This window comes from Nuphar pumila, chromosome 6 (assembly GCF_984573655.1).
Source record: "Nuphar pumila chromosome 6, dmNupPumi1.hap1.1, whole genome shotgun sequence".
Lineage (NCBI taxonomy): Eukaryota > Viridiplantae > Streptophyta > Magnoliopsida > Nymphaeales > Nymphaeaceae > Nuphar > Nuphar pumila.
In genome coordinates this window covers 13,723,137-13,741,666 of record NC_143254.1, presented here as the reverse complement: position 1 = coordinate 13,741,666, position 18,530 = coordinate 13,723,137, and the positions used below count along the sequence as shown (strand labels likewise).

General features: G+C 38.9%; 1 protein-coding gene across 1 annotated transcript; it reads right to left on the bottom strand.

Annotated features, from left to right (window-relative positions):
* Positions 1-200: 200 nt before the first annotated feature.
* On the bottom strand, positions 201-7,038 carry LOC149834031 (protein neprosin-like). The gene is made up of 7 exons (XM_090009266.1): positions 6,814-7,038; positions 6,511-6,597; positions 5,894-6,121; positions 3,860-4,024; positions 2,809-2,862; positions 2,474-2,620; positions 201-578 (listed from the first exon to the last, which is right to left on the bottom strand). The coding sequence occupies exons 1-7, from the start codon at positions 7,036-7,038 to the stop codon at positions 201-203; spliced, it is 1,284 nt and encodes a 427-aa protein (XP_089865392.1).
* Positions 7,039-18,530: the final 11,492 nt, after the last annotated feature.

Sequence of the window (18,530 nt, the reverse complement as noted above, 5' to 3'; positions counted from 1 at the left end):
AAAAATGCACAAAACAACACAAGCCGTTGTATATTTCACTAATTTTTTTTCTAAAATTTACATATCATGAGAAGGTGGTATAAAATTAATCAATCACCTGCTAAAAAAAATTTAAAAGCAAAAAAAAGAAGTACAATTTATGGGTAACTTTAGACCTAACAAAAAACCCCACCCAAAAACCGATTTTTCATTTTAATTTGTCATGGACATCTCACACTTCTTCCAGCCCCCCCATAATAGAAATAATTTCCCCAAACCCTGTTAACCCCTCCTTGAATATCGTAGCAATTGGGATGATCAGCTAAAACACGAAGATTGTTTGGAGGAATGAGGTTGTTATCCCAATCAACGACCTGCAAATTCCGGAAATAACTGGATTTTCCAAACCCTTCTCCTGAAAAATGGCCACTTCCCATTTGGGTGTTTGTGTGAATTCCATAAGGTCTAGTGTTAACAATTTCACCACCAAACTGCACCATGCTAGCATGATCTGCAAGGTGGCTAAACAATATTGACGGCCAATATCCAACCAACAATCCTGAGCCAAATTCCAGCCACCAATTTCCATGTTTTGGATCCTGGAAATAGTAAAAAAGAGAGGCGATTATTCAATTAACTACCACTAAAATTTATGTGGTTCTCAGAAAAATAAAAGGCTTGATAAAAGATTAAACAGGAAAATAACGGCTACCATGCATTTTCTTGTGAGAAATTGAAAATTTTAACTGTATTGCATTTTATCAGCAAAAATTACCTAAAAATAGGAACATAAATATTTACAGAGGAATAATATATATCTAACAATTATGAAAATTAATTTCTGTTAATATTTATGCTTTTAAATTGATACCAAATATTCACCCTTTTTTGAGACTAGTGTGAATTGAAGTATACTTCAAGAAAGTATAAACTGGCATGTCAATTATTTTTCTTTTTCTTTTCTTACCTACCTTGTGTATCATTTGTCCACAAAGTAGGTATGAAATGAATTCACTAATGAATGATAATTAAAACCAGAAGATTACATTATATATGTGATAAAAAAAAGTCATCATCCTATGGCTCTCCATGTCAGTTCATGCTGCTGCTTTGATTATTTGATATCCAATAGTACGCCCACACTCAATGCAGTTTTTTTTTTTTTTTGAGAGGAAAATATTTCATTTAGTAGAATCTCAGTGCTAGTAATAAACACGTACACCATATTTTTTCACCATACCACAAATGCAATGTCTTGTTTTTTTAATGATGAAAAACCCTGGCTGAAGCCAGGAAAACCTCAGGTGAGGCCCTACGACCACCCTACCTTACGTGGCCCACCTCTGAAAGCTACTGATACACCTGTATGCCAGGGGGGTTTGATCCCGTGCCTTCATCTCCGCACCCTCACAACCACCCCGCTGGCCACGTGGGTGATCCCCACAGTGGTTACCACACATGCAATGCCACTTCCACATATGGTTTCATTCATGAACACCACTATGCATCTATGGCTGAAATATATAATAGTGAAGTTAAATAGACTATAACTGTATCCTTTATAAGTATTTTCAAAGTAGCCAACCTATTCCTCATTATTATTATTTTGCATAATCAGATTTGGAGTCAGATTTTGATTTAGGTGGAAAAAGCTAAAATGAAATCTGGATGCAATAGTATATAATGAATCCAGATTGGATTATTAATGGGATATGACGTTCATGACCCAATTCAACTAAAGGGATTTGGATTCGGTCAGATACCTGAGCTGAATCCGAATCTTTTACATCCCTGCTCTTGAGTGTAAGCAAGCGTGCCCCAAATAACCAGAATTTTGTGTGTTTCTAGTTTCTTAACAGTATCATAGATCTTCAACTGCAATCACAATTTGTCTAGATCCTAAAGGTATCTGGTTCCACAGGATAAGTTGGTATACTGCATTGTGGGCACAATGCAATAGGCAATATCCTATACTGGCTGACAATATGCAATATCTGAAGTTACTCCACTCATTTGTTGAATGGGGAGTACTACGGATCCTGTCCTTTGACATAGGATGGATTCCAGCCTACATTCAATCCTGGCCGTCCAATGAACGACAAAGATTGGTTCGCATTTTCACTTGGATGCAGACTGATCCCAGCCGTCCAGATGCTTGGATGGCTAGGACTGACATAGGATGTAACTGGTCTTATATCAAAGGATGGGATCCTTTTTGTTGAATGGATGCACCTCAAACCTAGAGCAAATCCCGTCATCAGTTGGGTACCTTGCAAAGGAAGCGAGGATCAGGTGCAATGCGATTGCACACTTTTAGTGTACTGCTGACTGCTTATCACACATCTTTGCGATAAAGGAGCAGCCTTTCCATTGTCACGTAGCATCCAGTGATTGGACCTAGTACTAGCCCAGTAATAACATATTTCCAACCTAAGCAGAATCAGAAGGGATAATGGAAATGCAAAAAATAAGTAGGGCAAAGAAGGTAATTTACCTTCCAAACCATCAAACTGATGTCAAATTGGCCACCATTGTAGGTGGAGATGGGAGAGATGGCTGCACCGATGGCGATCCTGTTGTTGGTCTGGACGAACCCAGAGCATAGTAGGTTGTAACACCCAGTCGTCTGGTAAGCATCCGTCTGTTGAAATTACAAAAATACCCCTATCAGTGAAACGTAAGCCACTCAAAACCACCTTACTTAAGTGGGCATATATATTTCCATAGCCCACCTGTGTGCAACCAAATTTCCAGTAAAGGCAACATTAATTAACAATCTTCCTAATCACAACTATGACTTTAAAAAAATAAAAATGGGGTCATGTTTACCGTCCAATACGTGAAGAAACGGGGGTAGTGGTCTCCATACAACTCCGGACTAACCTGTATGGAAAATAAATGAGTTTTTTTTTTTATCAATAAATGCTAATGAAATTAAAAAAAAAACATGCATACTCTCATCTATCCTACGATGACCTTACGCTCATGGTTCGTAGCTACCAGTCTAAGAGCCCTAGGAACAACTGCTGTTTTCACCAAATCCGAAAATAAACATCAAAATTTGGGTGCCTGCTAAATCTGGAGTTTTGCTTACTTAAGAGCTTTATGCTACTACCAACAGGGGCTTCGCTTGTTTGGTAGGAGCAGTTAGTGCACGTCACCTTGTGTTGGGACGTTGCAAGTTCAAAACCCAATGGCATGAGTTGTATAACTGGTGGGGGTCTGCCTAACCCCAGCTTTCTTCTTAAAAAAAAAAAAAAGCTTTCTACTGCTAGTTTGGATGTCACCTAAACCCTGGGGATCGCCATGTTAGGGCAGGGCCGATTAGGGATTCGACCCAGGTGGGTTGTCATCAACGGCCCGTTTGCATACCATAGAACAGACGGTCTTTCCATGGAAAGGCGCAAACTCCGATGCATTTTCTGTGGGGCCCACCATGGCAATGCAAACAGTAGCTCCTCTTTTTTCAAGAAAAGAGGGGGCCATTTTCAATGCAGACTCCCCTTTTTTTTTTAGTGGAAAGGTTGTGTTCTACACCCACAAGGGCTCTGCTCATCTTGTAGGGGTGACTTGTGAATGTCACTATATTGACGGGACATCACAAGTTTGAAACCTAGGGATGGTGTCCCTTGCCGCAAGGTCAAAGCTGGGTAGACTCTTCAGTGGGCAGTGTACCTCAAGGGTTTTACCAACCTGAGGGTAGTAAATGTGCGGTGGGTGATTGGGGGAGGGGTTCCATGCAAAAAAAAAAAAAAAAATTTGGTGTTCTCCGTGGCTACAAGTTTTAGAGAATTTAAAATATCAAGAAATTCTAGATTCTTGGTAGTGGTAAATAAACGTACATCCTATTTAATAGTGTATTAATAAAAAGAGTACTAACTTGCCATCCAGCTTCAATAGTGTTGAGATCCTCCCCAAATGCACCAGAGATCACCCACATCTGTGATAGGCTGAACTCATTGGCGTTGTTCACAAATGGGGCCCATACATTCAAGCTGGTCTTGGCTCCATAGTATTGATCCCCAGACACGTACCCAACTGCATGCTGTATTCCAACAATAGGTCAAAACAGAAAGTAATAATTTTAATGATAATAACAACAAAACATGTATGTGCCTATTGTAGAGGGCCTAGCAGGGCATGTTATTGCACCCACCGACCCAAGTATGCAAATCAACGTGGTAGATGGGTTCATCTAGATACGGCCATGGAGGTGGTACCAATCCGGCCATGATAACTCCATGCATAGTCCCCTGTCGTATGACCTACCTCCAAGCAGTTATAATCCCTCGGCCACCCACCATCGCCCACAGGGAGTATGCTGCTTTGCCCTTGCGGCAAGGGGGCACTCGATTCAGGTATCGAACTTTCGACATGCTTTTAGCTTGAATGAAGTAAGCGGACACCCCTAGCCAGGTGCGCGGAGGCCTCGTGAGCCACTAATGCCACTTGCATCAGTGGAGATGGAGGATGAAGAATGCAGGCTGCAGTTGCGGGTGACCAACCAGTACTGTTGCCTGTGCTGCCATCTTTGTGATTGACCAAGCACACTAGCACAGTGTGTTGGTACTGAACAAACACTGCCCATTAAGAATAGTAGGCGTGCTAGCATGTGCCCTTGGTGCAAGGGCAGAGCTGCTGCACGATTCTGTGCAATACAAGCCTTCAACATTTGCTGTCCCATGAGTCATCGGTTATACAGAGATCGTGACCATTGTTGCAAGGCTTCATACTCTTTATGCAATGCAATAACTAACCGCCCATATGCTGAATAAAGAAGGCCTCCTGCTAACTTTTGCAGAAGAATGTACCACCGTATTGACTGCCTGTCATTTCAAATATGCAGCTCATATATGGCTCGCTTTCTATTTTGATTTTCTGACTCGATTTTATAGCCAAATACATACCGCCTTATCTCATGCAATCCCCCTCCATTTCTTTTGTGAAAATTGTTTATTTTTCTGACTTTTAATTTCAATATCAGGAATATATATTTTAAGATTTGAGAGTTAATCCCTTGTAGTGTTAGGGACAAAATTGGCATTTCATGGATGACAAAGATTGCAGAATTGTCATCCAAATGACAATGACCATCAAGTCAAGGTTGCAGGGCATTTTCCAGAAAAACAGGCATGTATAGGGACCTTCTTTTCAATATTGTCCCGCTTTTGCAGACTTGGTTGGGAAGTCTGAAACCGTGATACAGAAGACTACAGAGAAGAAAAGCAAAAGGCGGTCTAAAATATAAATGTCTAAAATGGACGTACTTCAGAATTTCCAAACCCACCCATACTGTTCCTTTCATGAATTACTTTGGGCAATATCCTCATGTATTTTATCTTCAGACCACAACGATTTTCTTAATGCCAATTTTGTTGCCAAGTATTTTTCCATAAATACAATTTTCTTCATGAAAACAAGCATATCCATTAATTTTTCAAATCAAGAATTTTGCAAATTAAACCAAGAAAAGCCAAAACTTCAGTCTAACTTCACCATCTTTGCAAAATCTCCAAAAAGTACCCCTTAATCTGCGTTTTATTGCTGTCGTAAAAAAACTTACCCTCAATAAAAGTCACTCCTAAATGCATTTAATCAATCAAGAAATTGCAAAATAATCCAAGAAATCTTAGAAAAACTTCAATCTAAACAACTTCTTTGTAAAATGTCCAAAATACCCCTTAACCAATGTCTTCCTGCTGTCATGAAAAACCTACTCTTAATAAAAATCACTGTTAAACGCACTTAATCAAACAGAAGTTTCAAAATAATCCAAGAAGGTTAAGAAATATTTCATTCTGAAAAACACCATCTTTGTCAAATTCCCTAAATATCCCTTAACTAGACGTCTAGCTGCTGTCATAGAACCCTTTTTTGTCCAGACTAAAAATCTAACTGCAGACGCATAACGAACCTCATGACTGCTGCTGGATGTGTCACGCCGGACCACCCTCAGTGCCGGTCTCCTGGCCTTCATTCCGAATCTTGCAACGTTGCTGGTTCCCAGCATGTCTGCTTCATTCACCCTTCTGATGGGCACCGTCCCCTCCGGACATGATTCTCCCCTCACATTCCATGACTGAAAGTTTTCTGCTTTTGTGCCGAGTGGAGTACTGTGTCCTTTAGGCCTCTCAGGAGGATCCTGCAATCAGAAAATACAAAAAAGATGAAAACAATGACTACCAAATTAAATTTTTTAGTGACCTGACTACTTGATGAATGATTCTTCAAAAGGGCTACTGAAGAAGGACAATAACATCCTCAGCGAAGGTGCTTCATATTCTACAACCATTACATGTGCTTGTTGGTTGTTTACAGTAGCACCCCATAATGTCTTAAATCAATGGCACCTAATTCTATTTAGTACTCTGCCGTGTATATTTATTAGACGATTACGCTTCTCCGATCACGTCTAATATAAATTTGCGACAGTTTAGCGAAACAGTAACAGCGATAACAACAATGACAATGATGATCATAATGCGAGATTGAGAACCAAAATAAAGAAAAGTGACTGAAATGTGGTGGTACCAATGGCCTTCCGCCTCTCAATTTTGGATGATCAAATGCTGGTTGAAGGTGAGAAAGAACACAGTCAATCAGGTCACCGTCAGGACTCTGCTCAAAGATTAAGTAAATGGTTAGACTTTAGAGAGAGAGAGAGAGAGAGAGAGAGAGAGAGAGAGAGAGAGAGAGTATGGTGAATTTGGTGCATCATTTAGTCCATGGCAGACTAAGCATGTGTTCATGTTAAATTTGAGTTTCCCTGTCATGGATTAGTATGTACCAAAATGAAAAAAAAAAGTAAAAAGAGAGCAGAAGTTTCAGAATTGCCTGAATTGTCTTCACAGCAGGCTTGTTGAACTTCTTGAGTTGAGCTCTGATCTTCCTTATCTTCTTCAATTCATCGCTTGCATTGAACGTCTGGTTAGCAGACTGGATGCCGGAATCAGGCGAGATCGAAGACGAAGAAACAGGGCTGGTGCAGACAAGGAGGAGTAGATAAATGAGGGAGACTGTGAAGATTGTTGGTGAGATTCTGAGGCAGCTAGAATCCATTTTGGAAGAATTTTGAGAGTCTGTGAAGGCTGATTTCAACCATCTCTGTTGTCCTCTTGTATGATTATTAAGATGGCCAAGGCGATCAATCCAAGGGGGGGAGAGCCACATTGATGAAATCCTTGTTTCATTCTTTTTCACTAATAACAATGGTATAAAAAAAGAAGAGAGCGAGGAAAGGAAAGAGAAACAAGTGAAGGAAGAGGGGACAGAGAGATATCAGGCACGAGTTGAATTAAAAAACCAAGGATGGGTGAGGTTTTTAAGGGGTTTTTCCATGTGGGTTGGCAGCGAAAATGGTGCAATTACAAGGCCCAATGGCATGCCTGCAACTTTACCTTTAAAGATTTATTAAAGAAAGAATGGAAATAATGAAGGGTGGGTGACTTTTTCTTTCTGGGTTCTGTTATTCCTGCCCTTTGTTGTGTGTGTTGGGGATGTAGGCTTATGTAGAGAGAGAGAGAGAGAGAGAGAGAGAGAGAGAGAGAGAACTGGATGCCAGGGCTTATCTTTTTCACTTCCCTAGATGTTCCTCAGGGAGCCAAGGCTCATACTGTAGCTTGGAGTGCCAAAAGCAAGGGAACATCATCATCAGTATTAATATTATTATCGTGAATTATGTGTAGTTATCACTATGTCGAATCTCAGTGATGATTGTATATTTCTGAACAAAAGAAGGGCTCTTTGTTTTCTTATTTGTTTTTCTTTAAAATTTAAAATCTGCCTTTTATAATTACAATGTTTTTTTCTTTGGAAGCAAAGACTCAATTCTCTTTTTTTTTTGTGTGTGTGCGTTTGTGTGTTTCACATGTATTCTACTGTAGCACTGTGAACCAAAACAAAGGGGATTCTTTGTTTTTTTTCAGTTCAAGTTCGTTATAGGTTTTCAGGATGGTCTTGTTTCTCATGACTTTTAATATTTTTTACGTGTCTTATGTACTTGTCTTATCCTTTTTATTTTTTTGGTTGATATAAAAGAAAAAAGAGAGAGTTTTAATTTAAAAAACAAGCCATGGATGTAGAGCTGATACGTGTCTACGTGTACTAATGCTGTTGCGGTTGAGAGCTTATGACCGTAACGCAGTGTTGGGGCATGTTTGTCAAGCATAAACAGAGCGTGGTTTAAACATAATATAAAGGGAAATTTTCAAAAGACACCTAAAGTATTGGCATTAAGAAATAAAAACACCCAAGGTTTTGATATTTTTAAAAACACACATAATTTTTTGCAAAATTAAAAACAAATTTCATCCGTTTAACCTAAGTTGTCACCAATCTAACATGAGTTAAGATGGTAAAATTATTGATTTACCCTTAAAACTCTCCATCTTTTGTTTTCCTCTTTCTTAGCCTTTCCACCTTCATTCGTTCACTTACCCAAGCCTTTTACCAAATAGTTGTGCAGCTTCCCTTCATTCCTATTACAACCAGCAAAGCTTCTCTCAAAACCCACATCTATCAAGAAAACTCTCTCTCTCTCTCTGTTGTTCAATGTCATTGTTGAGGGTCTCGTAGTGTTGCTCAAGCGTGCTGCGAAGAAGCGCCTGATAGATCCTCTAGATGTTTCAGATTTCTCAGACCATATTCTTATTTATGCTGATGATATGATTATTTTTGGACGAGCAAACATGCATCATATGCTTAGATTCAAGCTTATTCTCCAGTTCTTTCTTTCTCTTTCTAGGCTTTCCCTAAATGATAGCAAATGCTCTCTTACTATGTTCAATGTTGAGTCGTCTATGCGTGTTGCGGGTCAACGGATTTTTAATTGCGCAATCTCTGAGTTGCCGATGACGTATTTGGGCTTGCCGTTACAAGTGAAGCGCTTCTCTTCCGCTGCTTGGGCTCCAACTATTCAAAAAGTGAAAACAAGTTTTTTTCGTGGCAGGCATCTTATCTCTCCATCGTTGGTCGTCTAACTTTAATCAGATATGTTCTTTCTTTTATCCTTGAATTCTTCATGTCAATGTTCGTGATGCCTGTGGGTGTGGAGAAGCAGATTTGTCGTTTAATGACGGATTTTCTTTGGTCTCGGTGTCAACTTAAGAGTAAGCGCCATTTGGTTGGTTGGCGAAAGGTAGTATTAACTAGGTGTATGGCTGGCTTAGGTGTTTTTGCTCCAAGACAGAGGAGTATTGCTCTTGTGGCCAAGTAATGTTGGATGACCCATCAACCAGGTTCTCCATGTGCTCGTTTGCTTCATGCTAAATATGGTGCTTCTGATTTATCTCTTTTTCGTCAAGGAACCCGGGAGTTGACGATCTTGCACTTGTGAAGCATGTGGCTGAGAGTCTTATCGTTCTTCAAAGATCAAATTAGGGATACTGGAAATTATGATCAGTGGTTGCAATGGACGATTGACCAAATGATGTGTTCCATACCCACAAAGTGTATAGATCGTTACTCCCCTCGGGGGCAGATTGGTTCCCTGAGTGTGTGTTATGGGGTAAGGGTCCTTCCCCAAGATCTCGGGTCTTGGCTTGGTTAATTTTGCATGATAGAGTTCAGACTCAGTTATTTAAAGAAGTTGGGCTTTCAGTTTTCAAGTTGGTGTGTGCTTTGTCAAGCTGCTGAAGAAACTACTTTTCATTTATTCTGGTCATACCCAATCTTTGTGGCGCTATTTAATAGGACATGGAGATCTTCAGACGTAATTGTCAAAGAGGAGTATTTTGCGCTTGATCTGCTTCAGGGCCCTATTAAAATTAGATGATGCAAGCGGTGAAGACTGATATGGAAGACATAGTTGCTTACTACTTGGTGGTTGATTGGATGGCATACAATGATGCTACTTTCCTTCAAATTTCGATCATCCTTAATAATCTTGTTCATAAAATCCTGGTTGATGTATATGCGATTCTACATATGCATCTTAGAGACCGCTCTTTCCGTCCGAACAATGTTCACTCATCGGTGGTTTCTTCTAATCCAAGAGATCCTGGTTGAGCTTGGCTTTGTTGTTTGTTGTTTGTTGTATTTTCTTTTTTCTTTAGCTTTTGTTTATATATATTTTAGTTTTGTTTTCTATATTGTTCGGTTCATGGGTTCAACATTTTGTTGTTCTTCATGAGTGGTAATGTTGATCTTCTCTCTCTCTCTCTCTCTCTCTCTCTCTCTCTTATACAGGTTCACAGGCGGATGTTGATCTTCTTCAAAGCCACATCTTTTATCTCCAACAGGTTCACTCTTTGACATCATCTTGATTTAAAGGTTTGGCCCCACTGTGAAATTCAAGCAAATGGATTCTTCAACCCCTAGTGAAAATGAAATGCCATGACAAAAAAGAAACTTAAAAACATCCGTATACTTGAAAATGACTAACTTTTTCTGTTATTGTTTGGCATTAGTGAAAAATTCCAACCCTTATTAAGCAATATTGTTACATCTATTACAGTTGGTTTGTATAAAATCCAATCCATGACTTTTACTGGTTTGTGCTGAATTAGGTACAACAAGGACAAAGACTTTTATACCCTGTTGCAGAACGACTTCTTTATGAACTTGTTTTTGAAGAAACTCTAGAGAATTGAGTTTTGTAAAAAAAAGAAAAAGATGATACCATGGAGATTGCAAGGGGGTTCCCCTTGAGCAATAAGAAGAGAAAATCGAACCTCATTGGTTGTTTGCTAATGTACAATATACTTAATGTCTTCCAATCCTATAAATTCTATTAGGTTTTATGATGAAACCTAATAGATCTTATTTTAAACAAATGACAGATTAAGAATTTCAACTAAATTCATCAACTTGAGCGTAAAATGATAATTTTAGATCACATTTAACGACAAACTTAACGGAAGTAAACTTTAGCCCTTCTTAACCACAAAATTTTGTAAGTACGTTTTGTAAAATATCCAAAGCTTAGGTGCTTTTTTTTATTAATGTTAATACTTTAGGTGTGTAATTTCTTTTTTTATTAATGTTAATACTTTATGTCTGTATTTAAAAATTCTCCTAATAAAAAACATCAATTTTAACACAAAACTTAATCCAACCGTTAGATTTGCTTTTGAAACATAGACCATATAAATCAAGTCTGTGTCACCTAAGCTTTGGTGGTAAGTGCTATCATAAAAGTACCCTTATTTAATACTTAGAACTTATTTGGTTCAGCGAATTTTTCTCCACGGTACCTACAGTCAAGCTGGGATATTTTATACTTTATACAACTTGGTTCTCATATATATATATATATATATATATATATATATATATATATATATATATATATATATATATATATATATATATATATATATATATGGGAATGAAAACTTCCCCAATGGAAACCCTTCCAATCCTCCCCCAATAAAAATGTTTTTTTTTTCAAATTTGGAGCTTAAAAAATTTATGAAAATTGTATACGGTTGATTTTGGAACTTATAAAAACTTATCTAGGAATCAAATGCTCCAAGAGCTGATTCCTATAAAAACAAGCATATAGATCATATCCATGCTATCAGAATTTTGAAAAAAATACCATGTAGACACCTAAATTCAAAAGCCCTAGGTCAGGGCACACTGCGTGTCATCCTCCCATCCTTGCCATCGTCCCCAAGTCTTACCCCTGTTTGGGGTCCCGGATGGTGGGTACCCCCTCCCCCCCCCCCCCCCCGAAACAGGGGAGTTAGCTACATCTCATGTTCGGGGGTCCCAAAGAGCACCATGTATGTAAGCATGTGCGTCTCGTATCCCCATGTTTGTCAGCATTAATTAGTGTTGTAGTTTGATGTGATTGCAAAGACTTAAGTACCCTCTCTTCCATTGGTGCAAAAAAAAATGACGATTCTTGAAAAGGAGTGGTTGTAAAGACTTAAGTGCCCCGAAGATGATTATTTAAGACCCAGTCTCTACACTGCAGGATTATCTGAGAAAGAAATCCCCCCTGGAGGAGGCCATGAACATCAACCCTCTCACTCTCACTTCTATTTCTGCTTCTGTGCACATCCAGCAGAAGATCCTACATTGCTCCATCAAGCACCGACTGACCTGCACATTGACTGTTGTGGAGCCTGATTCAGAGTTTTTACCCTTACAGGAGGAGGGTTTGGGGGCTCATCCTAGGGTGGGTAACATCATTCAACTAAATGGGTTGTAGATCCTGATTTAGAGTTTTTACCCTTACAGGAGAGGGGTCTGGGGGCTCCTCCCAGCGTGGGTAGCATCATTCAACTTGAAGAGTTATGGAGTCTGATTCAGAGTTTTTACTCTTACAGAAAGGGGGGTCTGAGGGCTCCTCCCAGCATGGGTAGCATCATTCAACTTGAAGAGTTGTGAAGTCTGATTCAGAGTTTTTACCCTTACAGAAGGGGGGTCTGAGGGATCCTCCCAGCATGGGTAGCATCATTCAACTTGATGAGTTGTGGAACTTGATTTAGAGTTTTTGCCCGTATAGGAGGAGGGTTTGGGGGCTCCTCCCAACGTGGATAGCATCGTTCAACTTGATTCGTTATGGAGCCTGATTCAAAGTTTTTGCCCTTACAGGAGAAGGGTTTGGGGGCTCCTCCCAGCGTGAGTAGCATCGTTCAACTTGATTCGTTGTGGAGCCTGATTTAGAGTTTTTGCCCTTACAGGAGGGGGGTCCGGGGGCTCCCCCCCGGCACGGGTCCCGGGTGTCGTGGTAAAAAAATGCATAATTTTTTCGTTGGAAAATCCAACAAGGCGCATGCCAGAATCAAGATGTGCATTATTCAACTTGATTCGTTGTGGAGCCTGATTCAGAGTTTTTGCCCTTACAGAAGAAAGGTTTGGGGTCTCCTCCCAGCGTGGGTAGCATCGTTCAACTTGATTCGTTGTGGAGCCTGATTTAGAGTTTTTGCCCTTACTGGAGGGAGGCCCGGGGGCTCCCTCCGGCACAGGTCCCGGGTATCATGATCAAAAAATACACAGGGTGTCATGGTGAGAAAGACATATGTTTATTCCAAGCAAGGTTGGAAGAAATCAATGGAAAATCCAACATGGAGCATGCCAGAATCAAGATGTGGATGTCAAGCAAGAATGATGTTGTGCGACTCAAATAGAATAAAATAATAAGGGTATGGTTTTTACTTAAAACAGGGAATGAAATGACAATAAAAATTGCTTAAAATTTACAGGAATAAACTAGACTCAATAACGAAGACACCACTTTTTACGGATTTGGAATATGACCTCCAGTTAGAGAGATATGACCCTGACAAGTTGGTCATAATTCGGGTAGCGATTTACAACAATTTGCTTACTGAATAACACTACAAATCGTTATAGTGATTTGCGGAAGACACTACAAATCGCTATAGTGAAATTCAAAAACACTATAAATTGCTATAGCGATTTGCGGAAGACACTACAAATCGCTATAGCGATTTGCGGAGAACACTACAAATCACTATAGTGAGATCCAAAAACACTATAAATCGCTATAGCGATTTGCGAAAGATACTACAAATCGCTATAGTGAGATCCAAAAACATTATAAATCGCTATAGCGATTTGCGGAAGACACTACAAATCGCTGTTGAAAAGCCGAATAACACTATAAATCGTTGTGGGGCTCGTTGGAGACCTGAAAATACTACAAAATCGTTGTAGGAAAGCTCGATAATACTACAAATCGCTGTTGAAAGATCCCATAGATTTCTACAGAAGTTGGATGCATTCTTTGCTATGAATGCATTTGGCGAATTCTCTCTCGGTCACTGGTCGTCCCTTTAGGAGTGAACTCAGCTAGCTACTCGGGGTATCAAAAATACATGGCATAATAAACCCTCAAATTAGTCTCAGTTGTTTCTATGTGTCGTGCTTTGTGTGTACCAGCAGGCCAACTAATATCAAAACAAAGTTATATTGTTCACTTTACTAGATTTGTTCACATTACTTGTTGGATCTCGATTAGTTCATATTACTTGTCGAATCTAGATTTGTTCAGATGAGTTGTTGAATCTAGATTTGTTCACATTACTTGTTGAATCTCGATTAGTTCATAGTACTTGTCGAATCTCGATTAGTTTATATTACTTGTCAAATATAGATTTGTTCACATTACTTGTTGAATCAGGATTTGTTTATATTACTTGTCAAATCTAGCTCCATTCATATTACTTGTTGAATTGCGTATCGTATATAACTTTAAATGCATATGCTAGAATTGTCTACGTTACTTGTTGAATTGCAGATCATATATTAATTAATTGCTCACGCTAGCCTTGTTGTATTACTTGTTTAATTGCGTATCATATATGAATTAAATGCTTATGCTAGATTTGATCTTTATTGTCTTATTTGTGCACCTACCAGTTTTTCATGAAACTGACCCGTCTTATGGTACAGATGATGTTTAGGTCAGTACGACAAGCGATGACACGACGACGTGATGGCATCAAGATGAGACTCTTTCGCTGACGTTTCGCTTCTGAGGACATTTCTGTTTTATATAAGGGTTTCCTTAAAAAATCATCTTTTGTATAAACTCTAAATTACTAAAACTTCATTTCAGAATCTATTTGGTTTCAACAAATGTACGAAGTTTCAAATCCATTGTGTAAAGGAAAAGGTTTCGCAAGTAATGCGCCCAAAGTCCTTTGACTTGTTGTTTCAAAAAACAATTTACGCTAAATTACTATTTAAAACTCTGATAAATGATCGATTTCAAAGCTTTCAAAATTTTCAAAAAAAGTTAAAGTCCTGGATTTTGGGGTGTTACACTTAGGCTGCAGTCTCTTTCTTCTCCAAAGGCTTCTTTGTTGTGCAAGAATCTCAAGGTACAAAATGTAATCACTAGTTAATCATTGAAAAGGAGAGGACAACTCACTTTAGCAGACGGCATACCATTTCGAAGGTACCACCAATTTTAGGCTGTCATAGAGACTCTCCAACTAGGTGCCACACCCGCGTCGCACCCGCACCCGGGATTCGCGCCGAGGAGGAGCCCCCGGACCCCCTCCTGTAAGGGCAAAAACTCTAAATCAGGCTCCACAACTCATCAAGTTGAACGATGCTACAGTCAGTGTGCAGGTCAGTCGGTGTTTGATGGAGCAATGTAGGATCGTCTGTTGAATGTGCACAAAAGTAGAGAGAGAGTGAGAGGGTTGATGTTCATGGCCTTCTCCAGGGAGAACTCTTTGCCTCCCTTGATTTCTTCTCTAGAGAGAGAGACAGTTTTACACTGTTTTACGGAGAAAGAAGAAGAAGACTTTGAAGAGTCAACATCATCCTCAACTTTCTAGATGGAGGACATGTTTGTCCTTTTTTTGAACTGTTTGTTTTTTCTTTTTTGAATGAAGGGCATTTTTGTCATTTTCTCAAACCATCACTTTATGAGAAGAATAGTAAGAAAGGGTACTGAAGTCTTTGCAACCAAACCAGACTCCAATGCTTACTAATGTCAACATACACGGGAATACGAGCCCCATGTGCTGGTATATGTGGTGCTCATTCAAAGCCCTGAACACAGACGTGAGATTCAGTGAATCATCGGGGGAGGGGGGCATACACCACCCTCCCGTTGCGGACGATAGGAAACCCACCGTCTGACCATCTATGCGGTCCGGGAGAGTAGGTACTCCATGCCATCCAGCCCTCTCTCTCGTTTTGTCGAGCCTTTAATGATGAGTTCCCTGTTGTCTCACCTCGTCTTTTCATTTGGGATTCAGATGGCAGCCCATCCCATCGTTTGGCTCCTTCTCTCTCCTCATTTGTGACACGAATGATGATAGTTCTGCCATCCGGCTTCCTCTCAATCCTGACTTGGGTTCAGACGGCGAGCTTGTCACTGTCTGACCCATCTTCCTTGTTCAGTTAGGCCATGAACGACAACACCACCATTGTTCGATCCTTATTCTCTCTATCTTATCCCGTACTTAGGGACGACGACACCTAATGCCATCCTATCTTGGGATGATAGATTGTTTGATCATCCCACCTATGAGAGACAGTTTGTTTGGTCATCCTTGCTTGGGACAACCAAATAGCTCGACCGTCCTATGCCTCGATTAAAGGATAAGTTATTTAATCTTATCATATTCCAACTTCTCTCTTTTTCCTGCATGATTTTCATAAAGGGAGGACTCTTTTGGATGAGTTTTATCTTTATTTGCGATTGTGATTAGATCTGAAGTTAAAAGAATCTAGTGATTCGTATCTCACTCAAGAAACTATAAATAAGGCCCTTCTCTTAGAGCTTGGTTATCTGGAAATTTCTTGTCCGAGTGTTGAACCTAGAGAGAATGAGTCATGTCATACCTTTCTCTCTCAAGTTGTCATACTTACATAGATGAAAAACCCTCATACCTGTGTGAAGGTACTATCAAACCAGAAAGTTGCCTAAAAGCTTAACGAACCAACAAGTCTGAAAAAAGTAATTTTCTAAATCATTTACTCATATTCATCCTTTTTATTTTGATTGTTATTATTTTAGAACAAATGCTAATACACTTTGATCTTTATTGTAATTCGTGCTAGGAAGATCATAAAACTTGTCTAGGTCTTACCTTTCTGTTAGGTAAAGGATAATCGAGGCTGGTATACGGTGTCCCCACAATTTTGAAAAGCATTTTATCGAATCCGAGTAAGTCTAGTCTTTCCCACATTCAAATTTTTTTGTAAACACATCAAAAATCTAATAAAACGGCGGTTTGGGAGGGTTTTCCATTGACAAGATTTTCCTATTCGTGACTCTTCATTCTTATGAAGTTTTCAGCTGAACCAAATTATACAGAAAATAGTAGATATTCCCATGTTGTTTCTTAAATCTACAGCCTGCCCATTGACAAGATTTCTATTTTTTTTTTCGCTTACACGCCAAGTAGATACTGTGGAGCAGCGACTCGCTGTTATTAAGTATTCTCCAAAATGCCAACTATTTTCATTTTTATCCCTATTAGCATAAAAAAAATTCATAGTCTCGTTATTTTCATAATAATAATTATAATATAGGGTTTCTGTTCTGGCAATGATGCTTCCCACTTGCCCTACAAGTTTTTTCTTATAAGATCCACTTACCTTGTCTGCAAGATTGAAAAAGGAGGGCGTATGGTGAAGTTGGTGGCCCACAAGAAGTTCCCAAGTGTGAAGAGTTGTGAGAATATATTCTATCACCACCCTCAAGGAGATACCACTCCCAAATAATTTTGCATTAAAAACACTTGTTTTTTAGCACTCGCATTTTTTTTAAATTCAACTTTAGTTTTCATTTATGTGTCACGCTAGTTGGTCCACTCCTGCTCCCTTTTCGTTCTTATTGATCTACTTCATCTCTTTAAAATATGGACAGCTGTGGATTTTGACTATTTTGAACAACTTAGATTATACATCAAAAAATAAATTCAACGCTTTGAAAATTATTATATAAGCTGAAATATCTAATTTTAATGAGGTTTGGATCTTAAGCATGTGGTAATGATAAGACCATTAAAATAGGCTGCAGGGTTCCATTGCATGGTGGTATAATCATGGATTCAATTTTTTTTTTTTTTAACAATGAGTTATAAATAATTCAAAAGTTTGAGTCAATATGAGTTTCCTATAGGGATGGAAAATGAAATGAGTTGCTTGACTCATGTTTGGCTTGTAAAAAGCTCGTTAGAATGCATGAAATAGGCTTCATAAGCCTAACATGAACAGTGAGTGTTAGACTCGGCTTAGCTCATATAAGCTCATTAACTAGTAATAAATATATTTCATGTATATTTTATATCATAAAGTATAAATGGTTAAAGCATTTGGCTTACAAGCAATAAGTTTAGAGTTCAAATCCCATTGTTTAGAGTATTGAAACAAAGTATTTATATTGTAAATGATATATTTTGAATCATAGTTACCAAAAGCGCTTCCTTAAAGAGGAGAAGCACGCTTTTGGGAAACATCACGCTTCACCTAAAAGGAAAAAGCATGAGAAAGACTCGCTTCTCATTTATGAGAAGCATGCTTCCCAAATCATTTCTCCCACACATCCTTTTTGTTTTTTCACACGTTTTCCTTTCACTTCCCACTCCTAGTTTGTTTCCTCCTCATTTTTTTGTGTTTTTTATGTTATTGTTATTATTTTTTATTTTCCACTAGCTTTCCTATGGCATCTTCCTTGTTTCTTTCACATTTTCTGTTTTTGCTTCTTATACACTTACATAATCACTTTCAAAACGAATCTCGCTTCACATTTCATGCTAATTTTTAACACTCGCTTCCCCACTTTCACTTCACGCATTACTTTGTGTATCCATTTCACTTCAAGAACTATGGTTTGAGCTTCACTTAGGTTTAGAGTCTAAATTCCATTATTTTACTTTTAAAAGTATATATCCTTTTATAACAAGCCAGCTCAAGAGCAGCTCATTTAACTTGGCTCACCATAAGCTCAAACTCGACTCAGCTGACCATACGAATGAGCCGAGCTTCAACATCCTTTATTCGATCCATTCAGTTCGTTTACCAGCCCTATTTTTTTAGCAGTATCTTGTATATCTGCATCTTGCTACCTTTTGTCCTCAACCTTTTTTGTTTTTGAAGGGGGGGGGGCT